Source organism: Dicentrarchus labrax, unplaced genomic scaffold, assembly GCF_905237075.1.
Source record: "Dicentrarchus labrax unplaced genomic scaffold, dlabrax2021, whole genome shotgun sequence".
Taxonomy (NCBI): Eukaryota; Metazoa; Chordata; class Actinopteri; family Moronidae; genus Dicentrarchus; species Dicentrarchus labrax.
In genome coordinates this window covers 8,538,352-8,563,008 of record NW_026136701.1, presented here as the reverse complement: position 1 = coordinate 8,563,008, position 24,657 = coordinate 8,538,352, and the positions used below count along the sequence as shown (strand labels likewise).

At 40.1% G+C, this 24,657-nt stretch overlaps 5 protein-coding genes across 9 annotated transcripts; 4 read left to right on the top strand and 1 right to left on the bottom strand.

The window, feature by feature from the left end:
• The first annotated feature begins 504 nt into the window (after positions 1-504).
• prdx1 (peroxiredoxin 1) lies at positions 505-4,097 on the top strand. Its single transcript, XM_051399065.1, has 6 exons — positions 505-659; positions 2,133-2,245; positions 2,424-2,577; positions 2,675-2,797; positions 2,957-3,087; positions 3,597-4,097. Exons 2-6 carry the CDS (start codon positions 2,140-2,142, stop codon positions 3,677-3,679), a joined length of 597 nt encoding a protein of 198 aa, XP_051255025.1. The 5' UTR covers positions 505-659; positions 2,133-2,139; the 3' UTR covers positions 3,680-4,097.
• A 601-nt stretch (positions 4,098-4,698) lies between these two features.
• zte38 (zebrafish testis-expressed 38) lies at positions 4,699-7,890 on the top strand. Of its 3 annotated transcripts, XM_051399041.1 has the most exons (12): positions 4,699-5,130; positions 5,367-5,511; positions 5,949-6,012; positions 6,180-6,216; positions 6,328-6,348; positions 6,450-6,476; positions 6,590-6,657; positions 6,752-6,900; positions 7,019-7,251; positions 7,463-7,511; positions 7,591-7,631; positions 7,754-7,851. In XM_051399041.1, exons 1-12 carry the CDS (start codon positions 5,080-5,082, stop codon positions 7,802-7,804), a joined length of 936 nt encoding a protein of 311 aa, XP_051255001.1. In that variant the 5' UTR covers positions 4,699-5,079; the 3' UTR covers positions 7,805-7,851. The 3 variants fall into 3 exon arrangements, with proteins under 3 accessions (XP_051255001.1, XP_051254981.1, XP_051254992.1); XM_051399021.1 differs by having other exon boundaries at positions 7,463-7,631; positions 7,754-7,890; XM_051399032.1 differs by lacking the exon at positions 7,754-7,851 and having other exon boundaries at positions 7,463-7,721.
• Positions 7,827-12,800, bottom strand: aldh9a1b (aldehyde dehydrogenase 9 family, member A1b). 3 transcript variants are annotated; one of them, XM_051399005.1, is made up of 12 exons: positions 12,718-12,800; positions 12,206-12,416; positions 11,396-11,541; positions 10,962-11,091; positions 10,740-10,874; positions 10,313-10,509; positions 9,818-9,958; positions 9,552-9,740; positions 9,370-9,457; positions 9,025-9,166; positions 8,757-8,869; positions 7,827-8,545 (listed from the first exon to the last, which is right to left on the bottom strand). In XM_051399005.1, the coding sequence occupies exons 2-12, from the start codon at positions 12,381-12,383 to the stop codon at positions 8,451-8,453; spliced, it is 1,554 nt and encodes a 517-aa protein (XP_051254965.1). In that variant the 5' UTR covers positions 12,384-12,416; positions 12,718-12,800; the 3' UTR covers positions 7,827-8,450. The 3 variants fall into 3 exon arrangements, with proteins under 3 accessions (XP_051254965.1, XP_051254954.1, XP_051254943.1); XM_051398994.1 differs by having other exon boundaries at positions 12,641-12,782; XM_051398983.1 differs by having other exon boundaries at positions 12,659-12,766.
• Positions 12,801-13,397: 597 nt separating this feature from the next.
• uck2b (uridine-cytidine kinase 2b) lies at positions 13,398-19,883 on the top strand. The gene is made up of 7 exons (XM_051399053.1): positions 13,398-13,564; positions 15,740-15,899; positions 16,554-16,650; positions 16,885-17,027; positions 17,327-17,424; positions 17,849-17,897; positions 18,426-19,883. Exons 1-7 carry the CDS (start codon positions 13,460-13,462, stop codon positions 18,560-18,562), a joined length of 789 nt encoding a protein of 262 aa, XP_051255013.1. The 5' UTR covers positions 13,398-13,459; the 3' UTR covers positions 18,563-19,883.
• A 438-nt stretch (positions 19,884-20,321) lies between these two features.
• Positions 20,322-24,559, top strand: czib (CXXC motif containing zinc binding protein). The gene is made up of 8 exons (XM_051409260.1): positions 20,322-20,421; positions 20,519-20,602; positions 20,910-20,966; positions 21,064-21,145; positions 21,239-21,270; positions 23,144-23,221; positions 23,908-23,973; positions 24,266-24,559. The coding sequence occupies exons 1-8, from the start codon at positions 20,374-20,376 to the stop codon at positions 24,341-24,343; spliced, it is 525 nt and encodes a 174-aa protein (XP_051265220.1). The 5' UTR covers positions 20,322-20,373; the 3' UTR covers positions 24,344-24,559.
• Positions 24,560-24,657: the final 98 nt, after the last annotated feature.

Here is a 24,657-nt window from a genome sequence, read left to right as displayed (position 1 = left end):
TGTTTTCCTCAAGGTTGTGTGTGAGGATTTCAGTCCTGGGCTGCGGGCGACACATATCCTGAAACAGCCTGTTTGAAATCAGGTCATCACACCAAGCAAACGTGTTGATGACAATGGATTGGCTATACATCCTGAAAGAGTCATATGATGAAACCTCATGACCCCTGTGTGGCTGTAAGCTTGGACCAGGGAACTGCAAACCATTAAAAACCTGCTCTCTTTTTCAGATGAACAGATCCAGTGCTACTAATCTAGACATTAAAGATTGCCCTACATCTGACTAGTGAAGATGGATGAATTATAGAGGTAAAAGATGTCCCTCAGGGATCATTAAATGAAACTGTGAGAGTTTGAAATGAAGCCTGAAGACTATTTCTTTCTTTCTTCTTCTCCTTCTTCTTCTTCTCATCTTTAATTCTTTGAATTGATGTGATTTCACAAGAGCAAAAAAGGAAAAAGAAATTCCCAGAAGAGCGATAAGGAAAAATGCAAAGTCATGCTGTGTAGTGGGATTGTAGGACTGGACCGAAATGAGCTGTAATCACGTTCTCATCTCTTACCGCGAGAAGTGAGCGGTACTATAAATTCCCCAATCGCGGCAGTCAGCCCCCGCACTCCCCTCTCTCCTGCGTGTCCGTCGGTGTGGTATCAAAGCTGAGGTATGTGTTATAAAATACATTATTCTATGTTTTTCCTCATTGTGTTTCACAGTTTGAGTTTGTTTGGGTTTGTTAAAGTGTGCAGTTGTTCGACTTATTGGAGTTGTTTAGTTGCGTTTCTGTAGCTGAACTGTTCAACAAGTGGTTATGATTATCGTCAATGTGATCTCGTTCATTGTGAACAACCGACAAGGTTTTTATAAGTAGTAGAGTTAAGGAAAAGGAAAAGCCTTTGTAAAGTGAAGTGTTTCCACTGACAGACATGACTCACAGGTTCAGTCTCAGGAGGACATTATGACATTAAAGTGCTTCAGTTGATGTGAAGATCAGTGAAATACCAAATCATTTAACCAATGAACTCAAGTGGCCTGATAGGTCCTGATGTACCAGGAATTTGTTTCAAGAAAAAAAACTATGAAAAAGAGTAGAAAGAAGTATCATATATGCGGAAACACCTGTGGATTTAAACAAAGAAGAAGTGGAAATAGTTAATAGGTTTCAGTTGTTGCCAGTTAAAATACAGCCTGGTTACATAGCAGCGGTCTGAGCTGGCACAGATTTACTGTATTATCATATTATTATTATTATAGCCGACTTCTAATATCAATCTGTGCTATTCAGTTCTGAATTTAACAAAAACAATGTTTTCTTACAACTACATTACTGTGTATTATTACAGTATTACACGTTTTCCTACTCTGCTGTGCCACTAATATTTGCACAGTTCAATAAGAATGGTTTCACTCTGATGAAGACATTCTTCTTATCAAAACTTTATTCGCCTCACCTTTAGGGCTGCAACTAACTAAAGTCCAAGGTCTACAGATATTTTGTTTTATCGGAGCAACAGTCAAAAAACTAAGTTTATTAATGCTCAATCAAATGCTGACAGTAAAGCTGGAACAAGGTAATGTTTGGTATTGAGGAATTACCTCAAAGATCAATTCATTATCAAAATAGTTGCCCATTCATTGTGTTGTAGCACATGGTACATGCACTAGAGCTGAAATTATTAGACGGATAATTTATTTGACAATAACATTAATTAATAAACTATTTTAATGATTGGAAACATTTGCTTGACACCGGCTCCTATTTTGTCATATGATAGCAAACTTAAGATGTTAAAATATGCAACTTCAATATGTCACCATGAGCTCTAGAAAGAGGAGATCTTTCACTGTTTCAGACATTTTATAGACAAAACAATACTTCATTAATCGAGATAACAATCAGCAGATCATTATGGAAAGTCGAGAAGGGAAATTATTATCAGTTGCAGCCGTACAATGAATAGTTATTCCATATGAGTCTGAAAACTTGTACAAGTTGATATAATAAAATACATAATTTCCTTGTCCTGTAAACAAGGAAGTGTTATGGTTTATCCAGGATTTCACACACAGAAACAATGGTTGTGATTTTGAGAAGGGATTGTGTAATAAGAGTTTCCTTCTTCTGTAATCTGGTCAGACTGAAGATGGCTGCAGGCAATGCACAAATTGGAAAGCTGGCCCCGGACTTCACAGCCAAAGCGGTGATGCCAAACGGACAGTTCGAGGACCTGAAACTGTCAAGCTACAGAGGTATATTGCTTTGATGACGCTCTCCTCTGGACTGTGATTCACTGCTTTGTGATCCCACAATATACTGAATAGACATTAATTTACACTACTGAAAGCTAGAATGAATTAGCCTAGAATTACCATGGTTACATGTTCACATGATAAACAGCCTTAATTGTTGTCTTTTCCTTTGGTGCAGGGAAATATGTTGTCTTTTTCTTCTATCCCCTGGATTTCACCTTTGTGTGTCCAACTGAGATCATCGCTTTCAGTGATGCTGCCGAAGATTTCAGGAAGATTGGCTGTGAGGTCATCGCCGCCTCTGTGGACTCACACTTCTCCCATTTTGCATGGTAGTTACGAGGCTTTTCATCTGAAGCAGCCGCAGTGATTGTGTGAATTTACTCTTGCAAACTCCCCACTTTCTCCCTTTGCTTTATGTTCTCAAAGGACCAACACACCACGTAAGCAGGGCGGTCTGGGTTCTATGAAGATTCCGCTGGTATCTGACACACGGCGCACCATCTCCACTGATTACGGCGTCCTAAAGGAGGATGAGGGCATCGCCTATAGGTCGGTTTAGCAATGTGCAGCTGGCTGTTTTTTTTATGCTTCATTAAAAATCAGAAATAATAAAGCCAGTGTTAGCTTCTGTTGCGTTTGCTTCCAGAGCGAGATGGTACACTTTTATTGCTTTATGCTTTCTTACTGAACTCTTGCACTCTATTTCAGAGGCCTGTTCATCATTGACGACAAAGGCATCCTGAGACAGATCACCATCAACGACCTCCCAGTTGGACGCTCTGTTGATGAGACCCTGCGTTTGGTCCAAGCCTTTCAGTTCACTGACAAACACGGAGAAGGTAAGTTACTGCTGTGTCATAACTGCAGAGGTTTGGCACCTTAATGTATATAATTATTTTACTGCGTCCTGTAGCATACAACCCTGAGTTTATTTAACTATTCTCTCACTAAAAGATTTCAAGATCACTTGAAATATGCCATACTGTGAGTGATATAATTACTCTCACCTTGCTCTCCATGAATCTGAAGTTGCTATTGGCTATTTGTAAAGACAGAGCAAATATCATAAATGCTTATTTAAATATAAAGGGTGATTACCTTATCAGTGCTAAGGTTCACATTTATTTTACAACAAGTTGAGAAAGAATTGTAGACTTAAAGGGTGGCAATAAAATGAGCATGGTCTTGAACAAATATAGTATACATTCGGCAACCAAGCCTTTGATGCGTTTCCCTGCTTTATACCCGAAGCAATATAGGTTATACACGGTATATCTGCATCCGATTGGCACAAGTCTTTAATGCTTCATCTCCTGAGCCAGGACTCATTGCAGGCTTATCTTTTCAGTGTGCCCAGCCGGCTGGAAACCAGGAAGTGACACCATCAAACCTGACGTCCAGAAGAGCAAAGACTTCTTCTCCAAGCATTAATAAGTCCAAGGCCAGAGTCTGTGGCCTGCTGTAGGAGATTTCATTTAGAGATTACATTTCCAGAGAACAATATTTATGTCAGTCGCTGTGCCTGTGGAGGAAAGGTTAGGAGACAGTTTTTGTAGTCAACATGCTGTGTGTGTTCTGTTGTCTGTAGAGTGAATAGTGCACTTATGACCAAAGTATATAATTGTCTAATTATGATGCGGTAATGTATGCTTTCACTGTCGGACTGAGCTAAATGTCTGTTTGTTCTTTCATGACATTCCTTACTATTGTTGCTACGGACCATACAAACATTATTATGGGAATGAAGCCACAAACACCTCTCTGTTATGTTGGATTTCTTTTTTTTTTTTTTTTTTACAGTAAACAACAAATGTTCTTTCATCAAAATAAAGAGTACGAGTTTATAACACTTTAAAGTCATGTATTTACTGCAAACATCACAGGTGAGATGTGGGTGTGTTGGAGTTATTACACAAGTTTTGTGGTGTTAGTAGAAGCAAGTCAGGTACATGTTTGATCGTGTCTGTGTGTGTGTGAGGTACTATGATTATATGAACAATTAAAGCAAATAGTCAAAGACATAAATATAATGGTGGACGATAAACCCCAATCTAAAGTATCTAAAATAAGTTGGAGGGTTGTCCTGTATTATGTCCTTGAGTTGAAGTTTAAAATAAATATGCTTTCCCTAACCAGGTTAACAGATGCTTGATTACAAAAAATTATTTTGAATGTAGCTGAGTGACTTAAGCATTGCACCACTAACATTTGAACTGAAACCCCCTGTGTGAGTTGACAAGGCCTTTAATTGTTTCTTTCAATAGACCTAAAACATATTTAGATGGTTATGTATTGTACATTGTTCTCTGACACACCTTGATTGAATAGGGCCGCCATTAATATCATTAAGCACACCTGTTTCTGCTGCTGTAATAATTAACTTAGAACTGGAAACTAATAAGGTTGGACATGCCTTTAACTTGAATTAACAGTAAGTATATTAATAGCAAGTAATATACATAAAATCAGCCCTATTCTTTTACAGAAGGACATATTAGCTGAATACATCTGTACAGTAAACAGTGAGAGAGCACTGTAATCTCACTGAGGGCATGTTTGTGGCGGGAAAAACTAATGACGGCATCCTGGCTATTGTTACATTAATATTTCAGTGTTTGAGTTTAAACTAATTATTAAGAATTGAGATAAGCTTCTTAAGACTTCATACAGCGAAACACTGTAATAACTCAGGCAGGAAAGGTGTCGTTAATATTAATATAATTGTATCGTCCCTTACATTGGCTGAATGTTGTTAGTTAACTAATTTAAAGGTAAATTAATCTTTAGTGTTAGCCATACCAAGCTAACACTGAGCAACTAAAGGAGAAAAGATGGCAGCCGGGAAGATGTGCATCAGGAACAGCAAGGAGGAGACTGCTGAGGTTTGACTACCCCACAGCCTAGCTCACGATAATATGTTTACCTTTTGATTAACTCACTTTGTGTATTTATGAATCAGTGTTTAACATATTTCCAAGTCTGCTGTGGAGGACACTTTAGATAATTAACGCGGACAATTGCGCCATCCGGTGGCCACCAAGTCAAATTTAGCTTTACTGCTTTTCTCCTTTTACACGTCTTTCTTAATCTGTTTTCTCTCCTGTCGATGGCTCTAAAGTGGACAGGATTATTCCTGAATGACTTGAAAACCGAGCAAAAGTCCCTGGTCTTCGTCAAGAGGATGGTGGCTGTGGCAATCTCCTCCATCACCTACCTCAGAGGGATTTTTCCAGAGGATGCCTACAGATCCAGATATCTGGAAGGTGAACACTGATGACCACAAATAGCTTACAGGGTTTAAGAAATCAACAATCATGCAAAGGTCACTTCAAAGGAATAGACCTAACGCTATATCAGAACTTCATTACAAAAGACAGTTTTTTAAATGTTTTTCTACATAGTAATAGAGCCCCAGCACAGCACCTATTGTGACATGATAGTAGGTTAAACACAAGTGTTACAAATTATATTCGGTTCCTTTCCAGTTGCACAATAGCAGCTCTCTGACTCTGTTCATATATATATATATATATATATATATATATATATATATATATATAAATTAATTAATTAATAGACCTGTGTGTTTGCCCCATTATTTCATGTTAAAAAGGCTGCTGTGAAAAAGTTGTTCCAGCTGTATGGGAAACCCATGATAAACAGGAAAAGATCTACCTTGTGTTCTTTGCCCTTTCACCAGATTTGTGCATCAAAGTTTTGCGAGAAGACTGCAACAACTCTGGTGCCAGTAAAGTTGTGAAATGGTAATTAAAATAGTCCTTCCTTAATGCTCCCAGACAGCACAGTAGTACTTTAGTCTGAAGGCCACAGCAGCTAGATCAACACCAGAAGTTTGCTGTTATAAATAGCACTTCACGTCATTTCCTACCCTAACTGATGTTTTCAACCTGTCTAATCTTGTCTGTTCCAGGATGATGGGCTGCTTTGATGCATTAGAGAAGCAGTATGTAAGTTAATGCATCCATGAATACTTTGAATTTATAATGTTTAATGTTGTCAGACATTTTGATCAATACTGCTGCAACTTCTTTTACTATTAAATATTGTCCTCTTAACAGCTGGAGATTGTGTTCATCGGGGTAAGTAAATTAAGTCAGTAATGCAACATTTATAGTTAACACATTGCTTACTTATAGAACAAAAGTTGCCAACAGTAACTCTACATGTTGGTGCCATCTAGGTGTACACCAATCCAGATGAACCTAATGTAAGTTCTCTCTCAAAATACTGAAGTGTGTTAATATTATGAACAGAAACAGGCTTTTTTCATGTGTAGTAGCAAATGAAGGAACATTTAGATTTATTTCCCCCTTTTCGCAGTGCATTATTGAGTCATACCAGTTCAATTTCAAATACACTGAGAAGGGGCCAAAGATGGACATAATCAGGTTTGGATGGACACTCCATGTTTGCAACAGTGTTTTGGATATGTCCTCCACATGTGATTGAAGTGATGGTGATATTACGTCCATAAAACCACAGGAACAACGATGTGGAGATGCAGGTGACATTGGAGGACACAAAGAGAGCGTCTGTGCTGCTCATCAGGAAGCTCTTCCTGCTCATGCAGAACCTGGATGCCCTCCCCAACAACGTCTACCTCAACATGAAGCTCTACTATTATGATGACAGTAAGACGCATTGATGTCTCAGGCGAACAAAACGAGAACCTTTTAAGACTCTTAAGTGTACATTTTTCTTTCGGTCACGTAGTTAAAAAAACATTTTCCTCCTGCTCTCTTTTCAAAGTCACCCCTGCTGACTACCAACCACCAGGCTTCAAAGAGGGCGAATGTGACAGCCTCTGGTTTGAAGGCATGGCTGTGCACTTCACGGTGGGTAAGGTGCATTCTGGCTTCCACACCTTAAGAGTGCGTGTGTCAGCAGAACAAAGCCGGCTGGAGAAGCTTCAAGAAGGCAACCACCTGAGGGAGACCAGGCAGGTTTCTCAGGGAAATCCTCCAGAGAGAGAAATGATCAAGGTGGGTCCAGAAAGAGGATTTATTCGAGTGCTGGATTTCTGTGTAAGCAAACATTGCCTGTTTCTTTGCTGATGTGCAGTTTTCTCAAAAAGTACTGAATCAAACTCACTCTTGTTAAATGCCGTCCATTCTCTCATGTAACTGATTTTCTTTAGAGTTGGTGCAGTTTTCTGTCAGCTTATTATAATTGTATGTAAACACTTGGTTACAGGAACCTTGTAAGAAAATGCATGACCAAGAGGATCTACCTTCTGAAGACGGTATGTCTATGTGCTGCTACTGTGAACAGAAATGTAACACTCATCAAAGGGTTTACACTGTTGACTCTCTTTCAAACAGAGTCTGCACAGTTCAAGAAACCCACACGACCTTTGGCAAAGGTACAGTTGCGCTAGAAGCTTGATTATATGAGTATAGGTTGCAGAAAAATAAATGACATCACCATAATGACGAATTGTAATGATGGAGTTGGACCGGTCATTATCTTTTTTGTCTATCTTAGAGAAATGCAGCCACCAAAAATCTGGCGAGGAAGAGGAGAAGAAGAATTTAACCACAACATTACACAAAAGCTCTGTCAGCAACGTAAACACAAACAGACTATTTGTGCATTTTATTGCAATGTTACACACTGTTTAATGTTATGTTACTATTTATTTGATAAAAATGTGTTAGAGAGGTTCCTTATGTCTACCCACAAGGCCGGATGTTACTGTCAGTTCTAATGTAGACAACATTGTACACGAAGTGTACAATCTAGATGAATTAAATTATTATTATCTTCAAAGTGCTTTATTATTTAGTATTTTGTGTGTATAAAAAATATATAATTGTCCATTGTTCAAGAAATAAAGCATTTTTGTTTTTTCTGTAAAAATGTTCTTCTGTACGTGGATGACAGAATATATTAAGCAAGAAAACATGCAGAGCAACAATGTATGCTTTAGTAGCTGAAATCAATAAAGATTCAGTAAATATTAATTAGAATCTGTAGTTTGATCCATCAGCTTATTGGCTCAATGTTACATTTATATCACATTCAGAAATATAAAGAAAATATATATCATGGCTCATTTTAACTTTAGAGTTTTCATCACTTTCAACACTAACACTTGATGGCCTTTCTGTTCTGGTCCAGACCATCTGTTTCAGTCTCTGGGTCAGTGTTACAGCTCCATCTTCCTCTCGATGTGTGCGTCTTAGAATAAGCTGTCCACATCTCCCATCTCCACAAACACGGTCTTCAGCTGGGAGTAGTATTCAATCGTCACCTGGCCGTTCTCCCGCCCTATGCCTGGTGAATGTACAGATTATACCTTTACTTCCACTTCCCCTAATGTATGTGCTTGGGAAGTGTTGAAACTGGGTTTTTAAAATTAGGAAGTACTCTCACAATGCTACAGTTGTTCTTTTTGGCATATTCACTGCAATTGGATTTGGGTCATTCATATAACTTGGCCATTGATGTTTGGCTCCTGGTCTTTGGGCTAACAACCAGACTGTACCTGACATTTTGAAGCCTCCAAAGGGCACCTCCACAGGAGTGATGTTGTAGTTGTTGATGAAACAGGAACCAGCCTTGAGGTGTGCCACCACACGATGGGCTCGTCTCACATCACTACAAACACAAAACCAGAGGTCATATTTCACTTTTTTGCTTTGACTACTGGTAATTCTGCTGTTTACACATCAAATGTAGATTCTTCTGAAAGGTTTAAGACAATTGGTTCAAAAATCCCTTTTATTAGCCTAGGGGTCTCACCAAAAACCTACCTGGTGAAAACTCCTGCAGCCAGACCCATGGTAGTGTCATTGGCTCTCTGCAGCACCTCCTCTTCTGTTTCAAAAGACAAGACAGACATGACAGGACCAAAAATCTCCTCCTTTACGCAAGTCATCTCATCTGTGCAGTCACCTATACAGGGAAGAAAGAGAAAAAAAAAAGAAAGGACAAGAATGTGAAAACACTGGTGTGACCTCAAAGTAACCGATCTAAACTGAAGTGATGAATCCCTTCTCCTTAAAACAGTAAAATCCTCTTAAATGCTACAACAAAGAGTAAATCAAAGTTGTTTATCTTCCTAATGCACCGTATGGAAGAATGTAGGTAAGCATTACCTAGCACACAGGGAGTCATGTAGTATCCACCTCTGAGTTTGGGATCTGATGGGACAAAAGGTTCACCTCCACACAACACTGTAGCTCCCTAGAAACAATTCACATCAAGATCTAGATTTAAGTTGCTGCACACAGGCCTGTTGACATGGTGTTTGTAAAAGGCTAAATAAATTAAGTCTTACCTCTTTCTTTGCCTGGTCAACAAAAGATAGGACTTTTTCTAGGTGCGCTCGGCTGACCAGTGCTCCCATTCGCGTGTGCTCCAATAGTGGGTCTCCTATCTCGATCGCCTGGGTCCTCTTCACCACCTCCTCCAAAAACTCAGGCAGAATATCCCTCTGAACAAAGACCCTTGTACCGTTGCTACAGACCTGTGATACATTTAATCAAATAATAATGTGTCACAGCATATGAAACACAACATATAATATCCAAAGCTGATATCTACCTGGCCTTGAGACAGGAAGTTGGCCATGAGAGCTCCCCTCACTGCGTTCTCCACTTCACTGTCCTGAAAGATGAGCAACGGAGATTTCCCCCCCAGCTCCAGAGTCACAGGCTTCACCCCCTTGGATGCCATCTCCATAATCTGTGTTCAGATTAGGATGGAAAAGAAAGACCTCAACATCTTAAACACTAAAGTGGTGTTTCTTTCAATTAAAGGTGGGTTCAGTCATTCTAAAAAAAAAAAAAAAAAGATTGTTGAGTCTCATTCCCAGGTGGACAAATATAGATGCTATGGCAACCAAGTGTCCACGAATGCCATCTGTTATGTGTGGCTCGCTGCAAGCCACTTTCTTTATTTTCCATATACCATAAACTAAAGCGTCTGTATTTGAAGACCTGGGAATGACACTTAACAATCGACTTTCTTTTTCCAGAATGACTCATACTTATAAAAAAAGAAAAGTTGGCAGAGTGTGTAGAATTTTTAGATCCTGACCTTCTTGCCTGTTGGCACACTCCCAGTGAAGGACACCTTTGCGACGTCCGGGTGGTGGCAGAGTAAGCTGCCGGTCTCCTGGCCGCCCTGCACCACGTTGAACAGCCCCTCTGGAGCACCGGCCTTGGCGTATAGCTCTGCCAGTAGGACCGCCGTTGCAGGCGTCACTGGTGATGGCTTGAACACCATGGAGTTGCCTATATTAGATCACAGACACAAGAGAAAAACAAATGAGTACTACTTTTTTATCTAATCCACTAGACAGCACCCAGAGATTATACCTATGTCAAGTAATTAGATATACTTCTTTATTACACACACACAATAATAGGCACAGTCAGCTGCTGTGATTTTTGGATATAACCTTCCTGAAAGAGAAAACTCTGAATTATTAACTTGTCTTTACAACTTGAGAAGTATCCCATACCACAGGCCAGGGCTGGAGCTGATTTCCAGGCAGCTATCTGAAAAGGGTAATTCCAAGCACCGATACCGACACAGACTCCCAGAGGCTCTCTGCGGGTGTAGGCAAAGGACCCCCCAGGCAGCTGGACATGCTGGCCTTGATAAAGGAGAGGCAGAAATATAATCATAATAAAACATAAGGTTTGAACAGATTTGGTTTTAAAAAACTGAGTATTGTACCAACCTGCCATCGTGCTGGCTAGTCCTGCATAGTACTCTATACACAGTCTGGCAGAGTCCACATCCAGACGGGCTTCTGTGATGGACTTCCCATTGTTGACAACCTCTATTTCAGCGATCTCCTCTCTCCTGCTCTGTGCATGAAAACCACAGTGTAATACGTTTTGTGAGTGCAATTGTTACACAACACAGTATGTGAAACTCAGCAGTATTTTTAACATTAAACAGCTCATGGTAATTTCCACTCTGAAGGTCTTTGTTTTGCATGAAATAAAAGAGGCTCCATTAAGATACCAGCAAACTGAGTGCATTCAAGAAACCAGGCCAAGGACCTATGATCAAAGTATTCTCTGAATTAATTCTCATGTGGTCTTTGTACCGACTTACATATTCTCAGGAGTATCATACAAAAGTGAATAAATAATAATAAAACCCCACCTCAATGATATGGGCTGTTTCTATCATGATCCTCGCTCTCTCCATTCCAGACATTTTGCTCCAATGGCTGAAGGCCGACTTTGCAGACTCCACAGCCTGATCGACCTCCACAGCACCACACGGCTCCAAATGACACAACACTCGCCCTGCAAAGTGAAATATATGATGGCAAATTAAGTACCCAGGTTAAACATAAAAACAAAAGGTTACACAATTTCTATTTGGCCAGGCCATCTGACTTTGTTTTTGTTTTGTTTACTTAGAACTGGTTTAATGTGCGTCAACCCTCAATAAAGAAGGACATTCATTCTAGGCCTGCAGAGCACAGGCTGTAGCACAATGTATTTAATGTGGCATTTACACTGTGGTGTTGAAGGTTTCTTTGACTATGACATTAGTCATAGGAACCATGCCACACAGTGCCACAAATTACAGTAACACAAATGTAACACCTACTGGTTATCAATGATGCTATAATAGCTAGGATGTGAAGTGATCACATGACTTGGCTCTGCTCCACTGAAGCTGTTCAGTGGCCACAAAACGGGTTGCACATGGAAATGGCCAGTTGTGACTAAATGGATTTACTATATAGGGAAGCATGTGAATGTGTCGCTGAAAAACAGCATGTATGCATGATGTATAACATGAATTATGACAATTGAATTGTACCTGATACTGTTTTCCCAGGCCAGAGATCACCATGCATACATCTTCACACAGCAGTGACCAAAGTCCAGTTAGGAAACAGTGTCAATAATGTTGGACAGCTTTTTAACAAATCTAACATCAAACAATTGTGTGACTTACCTGTTGCAGGTTCGTAAACATTTTCCCTGTTGCGTTTCTCCAGGCTCGTCCGTCTCTTCCCAGCCCAGAAGTTCAGCGGGACCGTGATGTCCACTGACCCCGAGGAGACGCATCGTACCGCCGCCGCGAGGGGAGCAGCTGCGGGCCGCCGCAGGGACGCAGCGAGTCTCTGAAGCATACTCAAACTGGCTCTGTGGCTCGGAGTTTATAACTGTAAAACAAACACCCTGCAGGTTAACACCATAAGACACTGTCACCTCAGAATAAAAACCGACACTGGAAAAAAGGCCAAAGCACTTTCACTCAACTTCAGTAAACTAACGATATGCTAAACTAACCAGTTAGCTATTACAGCAAGTGTACACAACTTTTACCGGCTAGCTCCTTCTTTCTGGATGTTTCAACATTGTATATAACTACACAAACTATACTTACAGGCCTCTTCACACTTACTGTGGGGTTTAAATGTTATGAATCTAGATAACAGTTCATGTGTGTTCGGTTAACGTTACATTATCTCAATGAGCCTCAGCCAGGGGGCGGGGCCAATACGGGACGTCACTTTCCTGTCCTGTCAGACGATTGGATATTTTCACTGTCAAACACACAAAAAACAAAAGTAATAATTGCAAATTGATAATTTAATTGGATACAAACTGCACGGGTGTTACAATTAAACTATGCTAAAAAGAATGTTAATGCGTTAATGTAAATACAATTAATTATTCTTTATTAATAAAATAACGGACGACGGTGAAGTTGGCTTCCAGCTCGTCAGTTAAGGGGAAACTTAAGGGAGACTTAACTTACTGAGCTAAGGACTAGATTATTTGGGAGAGGCTTAAGACTCTTTAAAACACAGTTTCAGATTTGTGAAACCTTTATTCTATTTGTGAAAATACAAAAAAGGGAGATTTCACTGTTTTTTCCCCACATTTAGACCACATTGGACCAGGTCTCTTTCAATAACCACCATGTCCTGTAGTCCTCCATAACAAGTAGAATACAGTTATTACAAATGTGAACGCGTTAAGCCCACTGACAGTATTTATTAGTTTAAGCCTTTACCTAAAGTAAGACGAGCAAAAAACGGAGGCCTGATCGCTCAGCACTGTAAAATAAATCTCCCTTAAGTTTCTCCTTAACTACCGAATCGGAAGCTAACTTCCACCGTCGTCACTAACGACGGTGTGGTGGGAGGAGCTCCATCACAAAGATCTTCCAGAGCAGCAGCTCCGACTACACAGTGCAAGTATGGCCGGGGACAGTGAGACACATCTAAGGGACCGCGACGAGAACACCAACATTGTTCGACAACCCTTTCTCATCGGTGTCTCCGGTGGCACCGCCAGCGGCAAGGTTGGCACCCTAGATGTCTAAGTTGACCGTTTTGGTGGATTGTCAGGGGCAGATTTTGAGCTACGGCAGAGGGTCAGTCGGCAGCCGGGTTGACCGCGTGGCTTCAGCGATGTAACGTTGAGGCTTGATTGACAGCTCAATCATCTGTTTAACCACACGACTCTTCGCTAGCACCGGTATATCTCAGCACACTTGTCAAGCGCCTGTTGTCCTGGGCTTTGTAGTTGTTCAGTATTGTCTCTCCGTTCCGTACAGGGTGGTGGTCGTTAAAGGACCGACTAACTTTAGACTACTTGGAAATCACTGATGTTAGCCTACTTAGCCGCCTAGCTCAATTCCATCACATGCTAGCAGCGCAGACAATGGCTATGTAGCTGGTGATAGCTTACCTCTAGGCTATCGGAACTCTTGTTTGTAAACAATGTGAACCAATTATATGTACCTCCTGTCTTGAATATCGTCATAATAGGCTTGTAACCGCATATTTAGTAAAAAGGGGGAAAAAGAAAAAAAAAAGGCTCGTAGCGTTAAAGGTGTTTTAGTTAGTGACCTGGGGTAACAGCTGAGGTTGGATAACGTTAACCTAGATGTTGGTGTAACATAATGACTAATAACAGACACAGGCGCCAGCGGGAAAAACCCAACCCAGATGGAAATGTTTCTCTAAAACCATCGCCCCCACGTCCCTTTGTTCTATTACGACTGAAATAAATCAGGTTGTGACCAGGTTGAGCCGTGTAGTGTAAACCCCCAGTCGGGATTCATTTACACAGAAACCGAGGTTTATTTCAACAAGCCGCTAGTTAAAGTAAAGCCTCGTTGGTTTGCCTTTTACCATAACTTGCGTGGGCAGCGCTGAACACCGGCTGACATCCTCCTCGTTGCACTGAAATAACGCACCGACGTGGATATAGTCAAAGACGTCACTATGTGTCTTTGTTATGGACCGAGCATACTTTACCGGTGGTGCTGAACAGGCACGAGTTGAACTTACAAACAAAAGCTTCCTAGTGGGAGCCACTGCCGAGATACTTTTAAAACTAAAGGTTTCAACATCTGGCCTTTTTAAGTGCTCTGTTATAATACTTGCTCACGTACAGGGTAGGTAGGTAGATCAGACATGAGGGCGAAGACTCTCATGTCTGACGTCTTCTCAGTCCGCCCCTCCTCCCAACTTTGTCCCAGATATCAGCACACTGACGCTGAGCCACTGTTTTGCTTCCTGGAGTGAAAACCCCTCACTAGGGACTGGACGAAGGGTTGTCTGTACAGTTTTGACGCCACACTACACGAGTTTTAATTAAGTAGACGGCTCATGGATTGGATGATGTAATTTTAGCCTCCTCCTCTGAAAACAGCCCCCCAGCTCTGCAGTGCCAGTAGCTGAATTGTTCATCGGCAGGTGTTTGATTTTAGCCTGGCTCTCCTTGATAAATACAGGAAAGCATTTCTTTGTTCTATCAGTAATCAAAATATTAAGAAAAAGTGAAGAGGTTTAGTTTCAGTGTCAGTCATATTTTCAATAATACATTAATGTTAAATAAATATCAAAAGCTCATTCAACTTGCTAGAGAACCTCTAATTTTGTTTACTTTAAATTTGACCGAAATTGATTATCAGTATAACTCACTGATTTTAATTAATCAGCCCAAAGACTAATCAGTTTGTCAGCTTAGTGTTGGAGCATTTAAAATGCTGTATGTGCATGAGATCTTTGTGTTCAAATTCAGGTCCTTTTTGTCTGATCTTTTTTTTTTTTTTTGCGTTTGAGTGTGTTGACGCAACCTTCCGGCTCCTGAGGCGGGGCGTCCAAATTCATTGTGGTACACTTTCACGAACACAAAGGCATCAGCCACGGGCAGCTGTAGAATGCCCAGTCAGCACTGGATATGAGATTCATTTAGTTGAGAAGGTCAGTGAGGGCAAACATGATGGTCCACTGGGAAGTGCAACTACCGTTGTGTTAACTGACTCATACAGGGTGTGAAATTACCCACCCACACCATTTCCTGTTAGATGTGACCGTGGGTTTAAAATGTGTTTTTTTTATTTTTTTTCTCTGTGGACACAATACAATACTCATTTTTATGTTTGTGCTCAAACAACACATTCCTCATAGAGTGACCTATTTAAAAAAAAAAAAAAAAAGGTTTTTCTGTTTATCTTTTATTGCAGTCGTCTGTATGTGAGAAGATCATGGAGCTGCTGGGGCAGAACAAGATTGACCACCACCAGCGGCAGGTGGCGATCCTCAGCCAGGACAGCTTCTACAAGGTGCTAACTCCAGAGCAGAAGGCCAAGGCAACCAAGGGCCAGTTCAATTTTGATCACCCAGGTATGCAACCATTGAATAGTTGGTGGTATAGCTCATGCACTGTATGGAGTATAGCCCCTCAGCTGCCTTGAAGCAGGCACATGTTTGCGACTCGTATCGCAGATTCCAGTTGCCTCAAGAAAAGTGTTTTTCAAATGGTTTGAAACCAGATACTTAATCTACAAGTGGAGTTTGGCATGCAATGGTTTGTGGAAATGGTAAGAGCTGAGGCTGCTTCGGCAGTAAACAGATTAAAGATCAAGTCTTAGATGACGATAACTAGCGAACTTAAGCAGTCAAGGTTCCAAGATGATATATAATGTTTCAAACAGGCTTTTGTTCAGCAGCATGCTTTGCTGCCATGTAGGTCATTTTTTTTCAGCGTAGCTTTGGCAGAAGCATAGACTCCATTTTTGGAGCCCGACTTTGCCCCCTCATGCTCCTACTTCCTTTCCTGGCTGATTTTAAATCCCCACACTCAGCAGGCCTTTCTCAGAAGCAGCTGCTGTAAGGCTCAGCGACTGAACCCAACACCTGTTACACGGAAGGGATTCCTAGGTTACCAAACGTGCAGTGTGGGGACCCACGTGTCCACGGGCGCACACCAAGCTGGTGTTAAATGATACTACATCTCATCAAGATTGTGACAGAGCGTTTGCCTTTTGTTGTCCTCAGATGCCTTTGACAATGAGCTGATCATGCAAACACTCCGACAGATCCTGCAGGGGAAGACTGTCCAGATCCCAGTATATGACTTTGTCACTCATTCCAGGTGAGCACCTCTGTCTGTTGTGCGTCACAGTTGCCATTTTGCAAGCGCCTATCATTATGTGCTCTTGGAAGTATAGACATTTAATCTACAGTGACACGTCACCTTAAACAGGTTCCTGAACCTATCATTTATCTTGATTTTCTCTGTGAGGAAACATCTGTTTAAATTTGCGTAACACAATGAATGAATGTCACTGGCAGAGAGGAGAAAACTCTTCTGTGTGTGTTCTTCCAGGAAAGACGAGTTTGTCACGGTGTATCCGGCTGACGTGGTCCTGTTTGAGGGAATCCTCATGTTCTACTCGCAGGAAATCAGAGACCTGTTCCAGATGAAGCTGTTTGTTGACACAGATCCAGACACACGGCTCTCACGCCGAGGTGTGTAGTGATAGTTTGGTTAAGCATGACGGGTGTAACAATTGTAGAGTAGTGCCCTGCCTAACTTGAGTATGTTAATTTAATGTTAATCAAAGTAATTAGTACTGCTAATAAAAGGTACACGTAGACTTGTTGCAGCAGGAACATTATTACACCAGTGTAAGTGCTCCCCAGTTACCACTGAATACTAGTGATGAATACCAGTGTGGGTTTTTATATGGATGAATTTTTCTCATTTTGTTAATGTGCTAGGATTTCATATTGTCCATCTTTTTTTGTGTGTGCTTTCTCTATTTCAGTTCTAAGAGACATCAGTGAGCGTGGTAGAGAGCTGGAGCAAGTGCTGGCTCAGTACATCACTTTTGTAAAACCGGCCTTTGAGGAGTTCTGTTTACCAGTAAGTGATGTTCCTAACTCCCCGGTGTTGTTGGCGCAGCAAATGTTACACTGGGACGGCCGACATTATCAGACAATTTTAGCTCAGAGATTTACATTGGTTTTAATGTACATGTCGGCCAGTGTCAAACAAGTAATTTCAGCACAGAAAGGCCAAAGACAGAATTAGGATAATTAAATTAAAGTGCTGCCATTACATTGTTTGTCCACCAGAGAGCGCTGAGTTTTATTTCAACTTGCTCTGTTCATATCTTGGGCATAATTCTTGAATAACCAAATTTAAGGCATCCTTATCAAAATGTTTATATTTTGTGGGTCTTATACTATTAGTTGATGTATTGACAGATATTAAGTACCAGTGTCCATTTGATGAGAAAAATGTTGTTTCAGCACTTGAGCATTGACCATATCCTTATTTCTATTAGACGAAGAAGTATGCAGATGTGATTATTCCACGAGGAGCAGATAACCTTGGTAAGGACAATTGTTGTACAGTGTGCACGCATTGCAGTTATATTGGTGAGCATAGGAATCTCTTTGTCAATGTTTTTTTGTGAATGATTTTACACATCAAGGTCTCCTTACAGTTGTTGGAGAGTACTACTGCTTTATAAGTTGTATAGAGCCTTGTGTGGCTCCAGAGGGAGCTGCAGTGTCTAATAAACATCTGTTTAAAGACTACATGGTGAAAGAAATTTGGGGGTGTATAGTTAGAAATAAGTGAGCTTACCAGACTGCTCCTCATGTCTGCTGGAGGCTACAAGCATAACTCTTCAAAATCTGAGCAAACTGCGTTATGGGTAATGTTGGTGCCAGCTTTTGTGTGGAATTAAAAAAAAAAAAAAAAAAAAAAAAAACAAAGACATCTCGGGTTCTCTGATTGTCAGCTTTGATCATTTTTAACTGCCTGTCATGAGTCTGACAACGTTATAGGAGAACAATGCTGAATCTGTTTTTACTTTATTAACTCTGAAACCACCACTCTCTCCTCGTTTCCTGCAGTGGCCATCAACTTGATAGTACAGCACATCCAAGACATTCTGAACGGTGGACTAAGCAAGCGCCACAACGGCTGCATGAATGGCCACAGCACTCCACGTCAGCGACGGACCTCCGAGTCCAGCAGCCGGCCTCATTGACCTCATCACACCTCTCTTCACAGAGCGGAGAGGGGTGTGGGGGTCGCGCTGTAAATAATGCCTGATGGCATCTATGTATTTAAAAGAGAAAAGAGATGCAAAAAGAATTGAAATGCCTTTATTATTATGACTCGTTATTAGTTCTTTCATTGTAATTGTTGAACTTAGATTTTGGTCAGGAGGGTATAAGAGAAGCTCTTGTTGTTCTTGTGAAGAGACCATGGGTTAAAATTGACCCCATGCATTTCCCTCCCAGATTGCATTTATGTTTTTTATGTATCCCCTGCTGCTCCATGGAAATTCATGCCGCTAATGAATAAAAGAGGGGAATCCTTTTACTTTTTTTGTAATGTCTGATAAAACTTGAACCCCTAATGGCTGGGGGAGTCTGATAAATGTTCGTTTGGGTTCCAAATGAGAAGGGCGTGGATTAGACGACGCGTTGAAGAAACCAGGATTGCACTCTGTATTTGTACTGACAATCTTGGAAGTGTTCCTTTTCTCTTTTTTTCCAGTGTTTAAGTTCCCTCATTGTATTGTGTGGTCTAATGTGTTACACTAGACATCTGTTTACTACACAGTGTGCACCACATTGATTCTGAATAATGTCTGTAGCAGTAACACTACATGATTTTTCAGTACTGATTGTCACATGCAGAATAATGTGACTACCAGACCAAGGAAGCCAAAGGCTGGAAGGTTCAACTGACTACTGTATTAACTCTGTCTAGTGTTGTGGGTATTGTTAGATTTTTGGGTTGCATGTACCCTCTTAATTAATGACCTGTTGATGTATGATTGTCCCCATCAAAACTCATGTTTTCTTAAAGAACATGAATTAAATCATACGGTTATTCAATTTACTTCCCTAATTTAGATGAGTTTGCCCACATTCACTTGACAGTATCAGCCCTGTTAGATAAAGACATGACATGTATAACTCTCAGGTTGATAATAATAGCGTTTTGATTTGAATTTCCGCATTAAAAGGTGTTTAAAGGATGTTCAATGCCACAGCAATATCCATTTCCCCAGGTGAGTGGCTATTGACCACTGAGACCTACCACAATGCCTCTGCAAAGTTACCTCAGGTCAAACTGTACAGTAAGTATTCACACTAGAAAGCAGTTTCCATTCTAACTTAAGGTTACAATAAAACAAACTTAAATCAATTTTATATTTCATGTGCTGTATTTGTTGTGTATAGTACAACTGGATGAATGGTTTGTACAGTATGTTTGTTGAATAGGAATTGGGTTATTGAATGATTTATAGATGAATGACGTCAATTGATTGATGGTCAATAAACGGATGAAGCCGAGTGTCCCTGACTGAAGTGTGATTATTTGGACAAAGTTTAATGATACGCATTGATGAGAGAGGCTTTCAAAGTGTCCACTAGATGGTGCAATTACTGTAGTTATGCTCCCTTAAAATACTGACGGACATATGAACACAGCACACAAATATTCGTCCTGAATAGTTCATATGATTGGAATAAATACCCGACCTGCTACGTTCAGTTGTCAACAGCATACATAAGACATAGCATAGTAAGACAAAGCATATGTGGTATAAAATGATCAATGAACATTATGTACTGCAAGCATGATGCACATTTCCTCACATTCATTTCAGCTACTTTACTTCTAAAGCAAAGCTGAGCTGAAAAACAAAAACAGCCGTCACACGTTGCTTTTCACAGCCTCTCTCTTTGTCATGTAGCTAACGCCACCAAACAAAAAAAGAAAAGAAAGGGGAAAACTAGTCCTTTATGACAGCGGGTGCTGGAATTTACGAGGAGCGCTTTAATGCAGCAAAAAAAAAAAAAACCTCAGTGTGGAAGATTCAAGATGGTGGTACGTGTCACCGCGGCGTGTTTCTGATGTAAACAGTGAAGCAATTTAGCTCATTTTGGGTGAATTTTAACCTCTCCTTGTTTTCTATATATGACAGAAATTTGGGCTCCAGTTCAAAGCCACTTTGGAGAATGTCACCAATGTGAGGCCATTGGGCGACGACTTCCGCTGGTTTCTGAAGGTAGGATGGCTGTCTAGTTCACGTCTGTATTTAAATATAGTATATCATCTCATTCTCCTCTCCGTGTTCAGTAATGCTCATAGTTTTATCATGTTCACCGACAGAGGAAATGTTCTGATATCAGCCCTTACTTGACAACAAGATAAGGAAAGACCTGTACATTGTGTATGTGTTTAATCATGTTGACACACTTCTTAACCACTTTACTGACTGACGCTCAGATCCTCAGATTTTACAGAAGAAAGCCCTCTATTTCTGTTACATTGTCTTTCACTTTCTGTCTCACTGTCTTTTCTCCTTAATTTAGCTGCAGTGTGGGAACTGTGGAGAGGTCCCAGATAAATGGCAGTACGTAACCCTAGTGGTAAGGACAAAAATAATCCTGGTGTCTACACAGTTTGGTCAGTTTTGTACATATTGTCACACACCGCATCCAACCTGTTTCTTTTAATGATTCACAGGAGAGTGTGCCACTAAAAGGAGGAAGAGGCAGTGCCAGCATGGTGCAGAAATGTAAACTTTGTGCCAGGGAAAATTCAATAGGTAGGAGTCAACGTGCTGTTTTCCTCACTTTGTCTTCATTCTCTGAGGAAAATACTGTTGTTGAATTATAACATGACTATTGTTTATTTACAGATATCCTGGGAGACACAATCACACCGTATAATGTAAGCAAACATCCTGTACTTCCACTTTGAAACAGACACATCACCAGAGTGTTGATAGTGCAACTGTACTGCAAACAGCGACTCCCATCATGCACTGCAGTTGCCATTTGAAAGCATGACTGATGGTGTAGGGACTAAATGTGCTCATTTTCAGTTCATTCATCTTCTCATTGCAGAACCCTATTAGACAAATACTTTTTGTTCAACGCATTAAAGGCACACTATGCAAGATATTTACCTTAATATAACAGCTTCGAAGTAATTTCGATGGTAAACAAACTCGTAGTATAGTGAATCATCCCGATAGCAAAGCTGGAGAAGGACGCCGTTGGCAGAACCAGCAATGCAAGTCTGAAAGGTGGCGCCCCGCCAAATCTCACGAGAATCACAAATTGCTTTACGGCGCAACGTCACATACATCAACGACATAAGAAGCAGCCTAAATGGAAGACACTAGCAGGCATTCACTCAGACGTTACCTGGTCAGTAGACATCTTCGGAGTCTATCTTTGCCTGTTTGATGTCCGACGCTTCCATCCTACTGAACATATACCGGTATACTGGGGGGAGGGGATCAGGCCGTGAGTGGAGAGACGCAGAGCCGTATATATAGAGACGGCTCTGGTGAGTGGTATTTACGACAGTTAATGTTAAATACAAGTACTCCGCAGCGACTCTAGGGGTAGCTGTTTGACAAAACCAGAAAACTGCATAGTATGCCTTTAAGCAACAGCAAAATGACGGTAGGACAATGGTTGTTATAGGTTGTTTTTATTAGGGACCGACTGATTATCGGTTTACTCAATCGATTTCTGGATCTGATATTCAGCATTTTTCCGTTACTGGTATAGTTTTGCCGATAAAATAAATAGAAAACTAAAATTTCACTACAAATGTAAGTTTTACTAGTTTCATTTTTATTTTACTGTATTTACTTCATAAAGTTTTGTGAAACAATTTTGTATTTTTATTTAAGTTTTCAGTTAAATTTATAAACAATGCTGCAGGGCTTCCTGCACTTGTTTTAAGATAGCATTGAAAAGTTATCTTTTGGAAGTCCTTAAAGAACTCCAATCTTCTACTTTATTAAAAGTGGCAATACCAAAGTGTAAAAACACTTTGTTACAAGTAAAAGACCTGCAATAAAAAACTTAAATACTTAAGTAAAAGTTCAAAAGTATTTGTATCACAAAATACTTTCAGTACTGAAAGTAAAAGTGCAGAATGGCTCATTTCAGAATAATGTATAGTATATTACTGGATTCAAATGATGCATTTGTTATCACTTTAATGTTGCAGCTGGTAAAAGTGGAGCTAATTTATTTATAAGCAATAAAAATTTCATAAAATGGAGAATACTCATGTAAAGTACAAGTATCTCAGAATTATACAGTACTTAACTAAATGTAGTTAGTTTCACTCCACCAGTGGTTATTTTTAAAGATTTCTATTTTTATCGGCCCTGTAAAAACATATAGGTCGATCCCTAGTTTTAATTGGGAAATTAAAGGATTGATTTAAAATTGTTCTTTTTTTAAATTTTTGGTCAGGTGCCCATATGAGCCATGAAGCAGATTGTTCTTGTTGTGTCCTGTTCATACTGGCCATTAGGAGATCCCATCCTAATGCACTTTTAATGGAAGTGATAAAGGAACAAAATCTACAGTCCTTTTGTGCAAAAACATATTCAAAGGTTTAAAAAAAAAGAGGACTATTAGAAAACATTTCCTTTAATGGTTTTCTGAAAACATTGCTGCCTTGCATCTGTCCTTGAGTTTGTCTCTTCAGTTCTGAACAAATCTGTTCAGTGCTGCTTCTTTTTTACATTGTGTGCGTCTCTCTCTAATGTTGCTGTATGTTTGCTGTGTTGAAGGCCGAGGACAGCGAGCGCTTCAAGACAATGGTGCAGTTTGAGTGTCGAGGTCTGGAGCCCATTGACTTCGAACCACAAGTAAGAATGTTTGAACAGATATGAGTTTTACAATGCATGTAGCATAGGCTTTTTTCACAGTGAACATTTGACTTTTTAGGAAAAGCAAAAGTGTTCCAACTCAAGTGTCCCTGACGGTGTGACAATGAGCCAGCATGCACAGTACCAGCACCCTGAAACAAAAGCAGCCAAATGGGACTCAGCCACGATTGATTTTATTATTTGCGCCTGTGCTATTTCCACTGTGACATGTCAAAATGTCTTCCATGTGAATGACTTATTTAATGTAGAGTGTGTACATTTTTAACTTGACCTTGGTGACATTTAACCTACCAGATACGTTTGCAAATAGGGTTGAAACCATGTGACAACTGGATAACTGTCTCAGAAAACATAATGGCATATGGTATTATTATTATAATAACTATTTAATTAGTAGCATTGGTAACACCTGTGTTTACCCTACTATTTCACTATTGCTGTGAAAAAAGTCTGTTGCTGCATGAGTGTGCTGACTCACTAGAACTGCCCACCTAAACTGAATGAAATCAATAATTGTTATTAGATACACGCTTGCTGAGTCAACATATTTGCTGTGGAAAATAAGTATATTGCTCCTGAGTTAGAGAGTTTACTTGAGAAACAATATTATATATTCTCATGTGACTATTCTCAATTTCCTCTTTTATTTTTTACACCCACTCCAGGCGGGTTTCGCTGCACAAGGAGCAGAGTCTGGAACACCGTTTCTTGAAATCAACCTACAAGAAAAAGTAAGTGCAGAGGGAACAACTTGTCCCTGATGGTATGTCAGATTTGGTTTCAGCTTTTGGTTGTTATATATATTAACTTTTTAGAGAATGTTTTACTTGAAACAGAATTCAAAATCTGATTGATGGCATCCTTCGTTACAGGTTCTTTCATTAATTTTTTACTTTTCTTACTTTCTGAAAATGACTAATAATAATAATAATAATAATAATAATAATAATAATAATAACCCAACAGAATATGACAATCTCTTTTATCAGTGCAACTTGACAACCCTTGTTTTGTAAATTTCAGGACTGGACAGACTACGACGAGAAAGTCAGCGAGTCGGTGGGAATATATGAGGTCACACACCAGTTCAAAAAGTGCTGATGTCATCATGTGATGAGCCAATGAACACTACAGTTAAACATCCTCCGGCCTCTTTCCTGGCATCAAGGGATGCTCCAGATGCTGAGGTGGCGTGGTTTGGTTGGTGATGAACATTAACAGGTGAAGACTAACAGCACAGGTTGTCCATACACATCATGGATTAATCAGCATGTTCAAGGCTTTTTTTCACTGCCTCAATAAAATTCGAAAGGTGAACATTTTGAGTGAAGTTTGTTCTTTACTTTCCACTTTCACTGGCACTCAGAAGAGTAGTAGTGTATATTTATAGCAACCTGTGTCACAACAAGAGACTG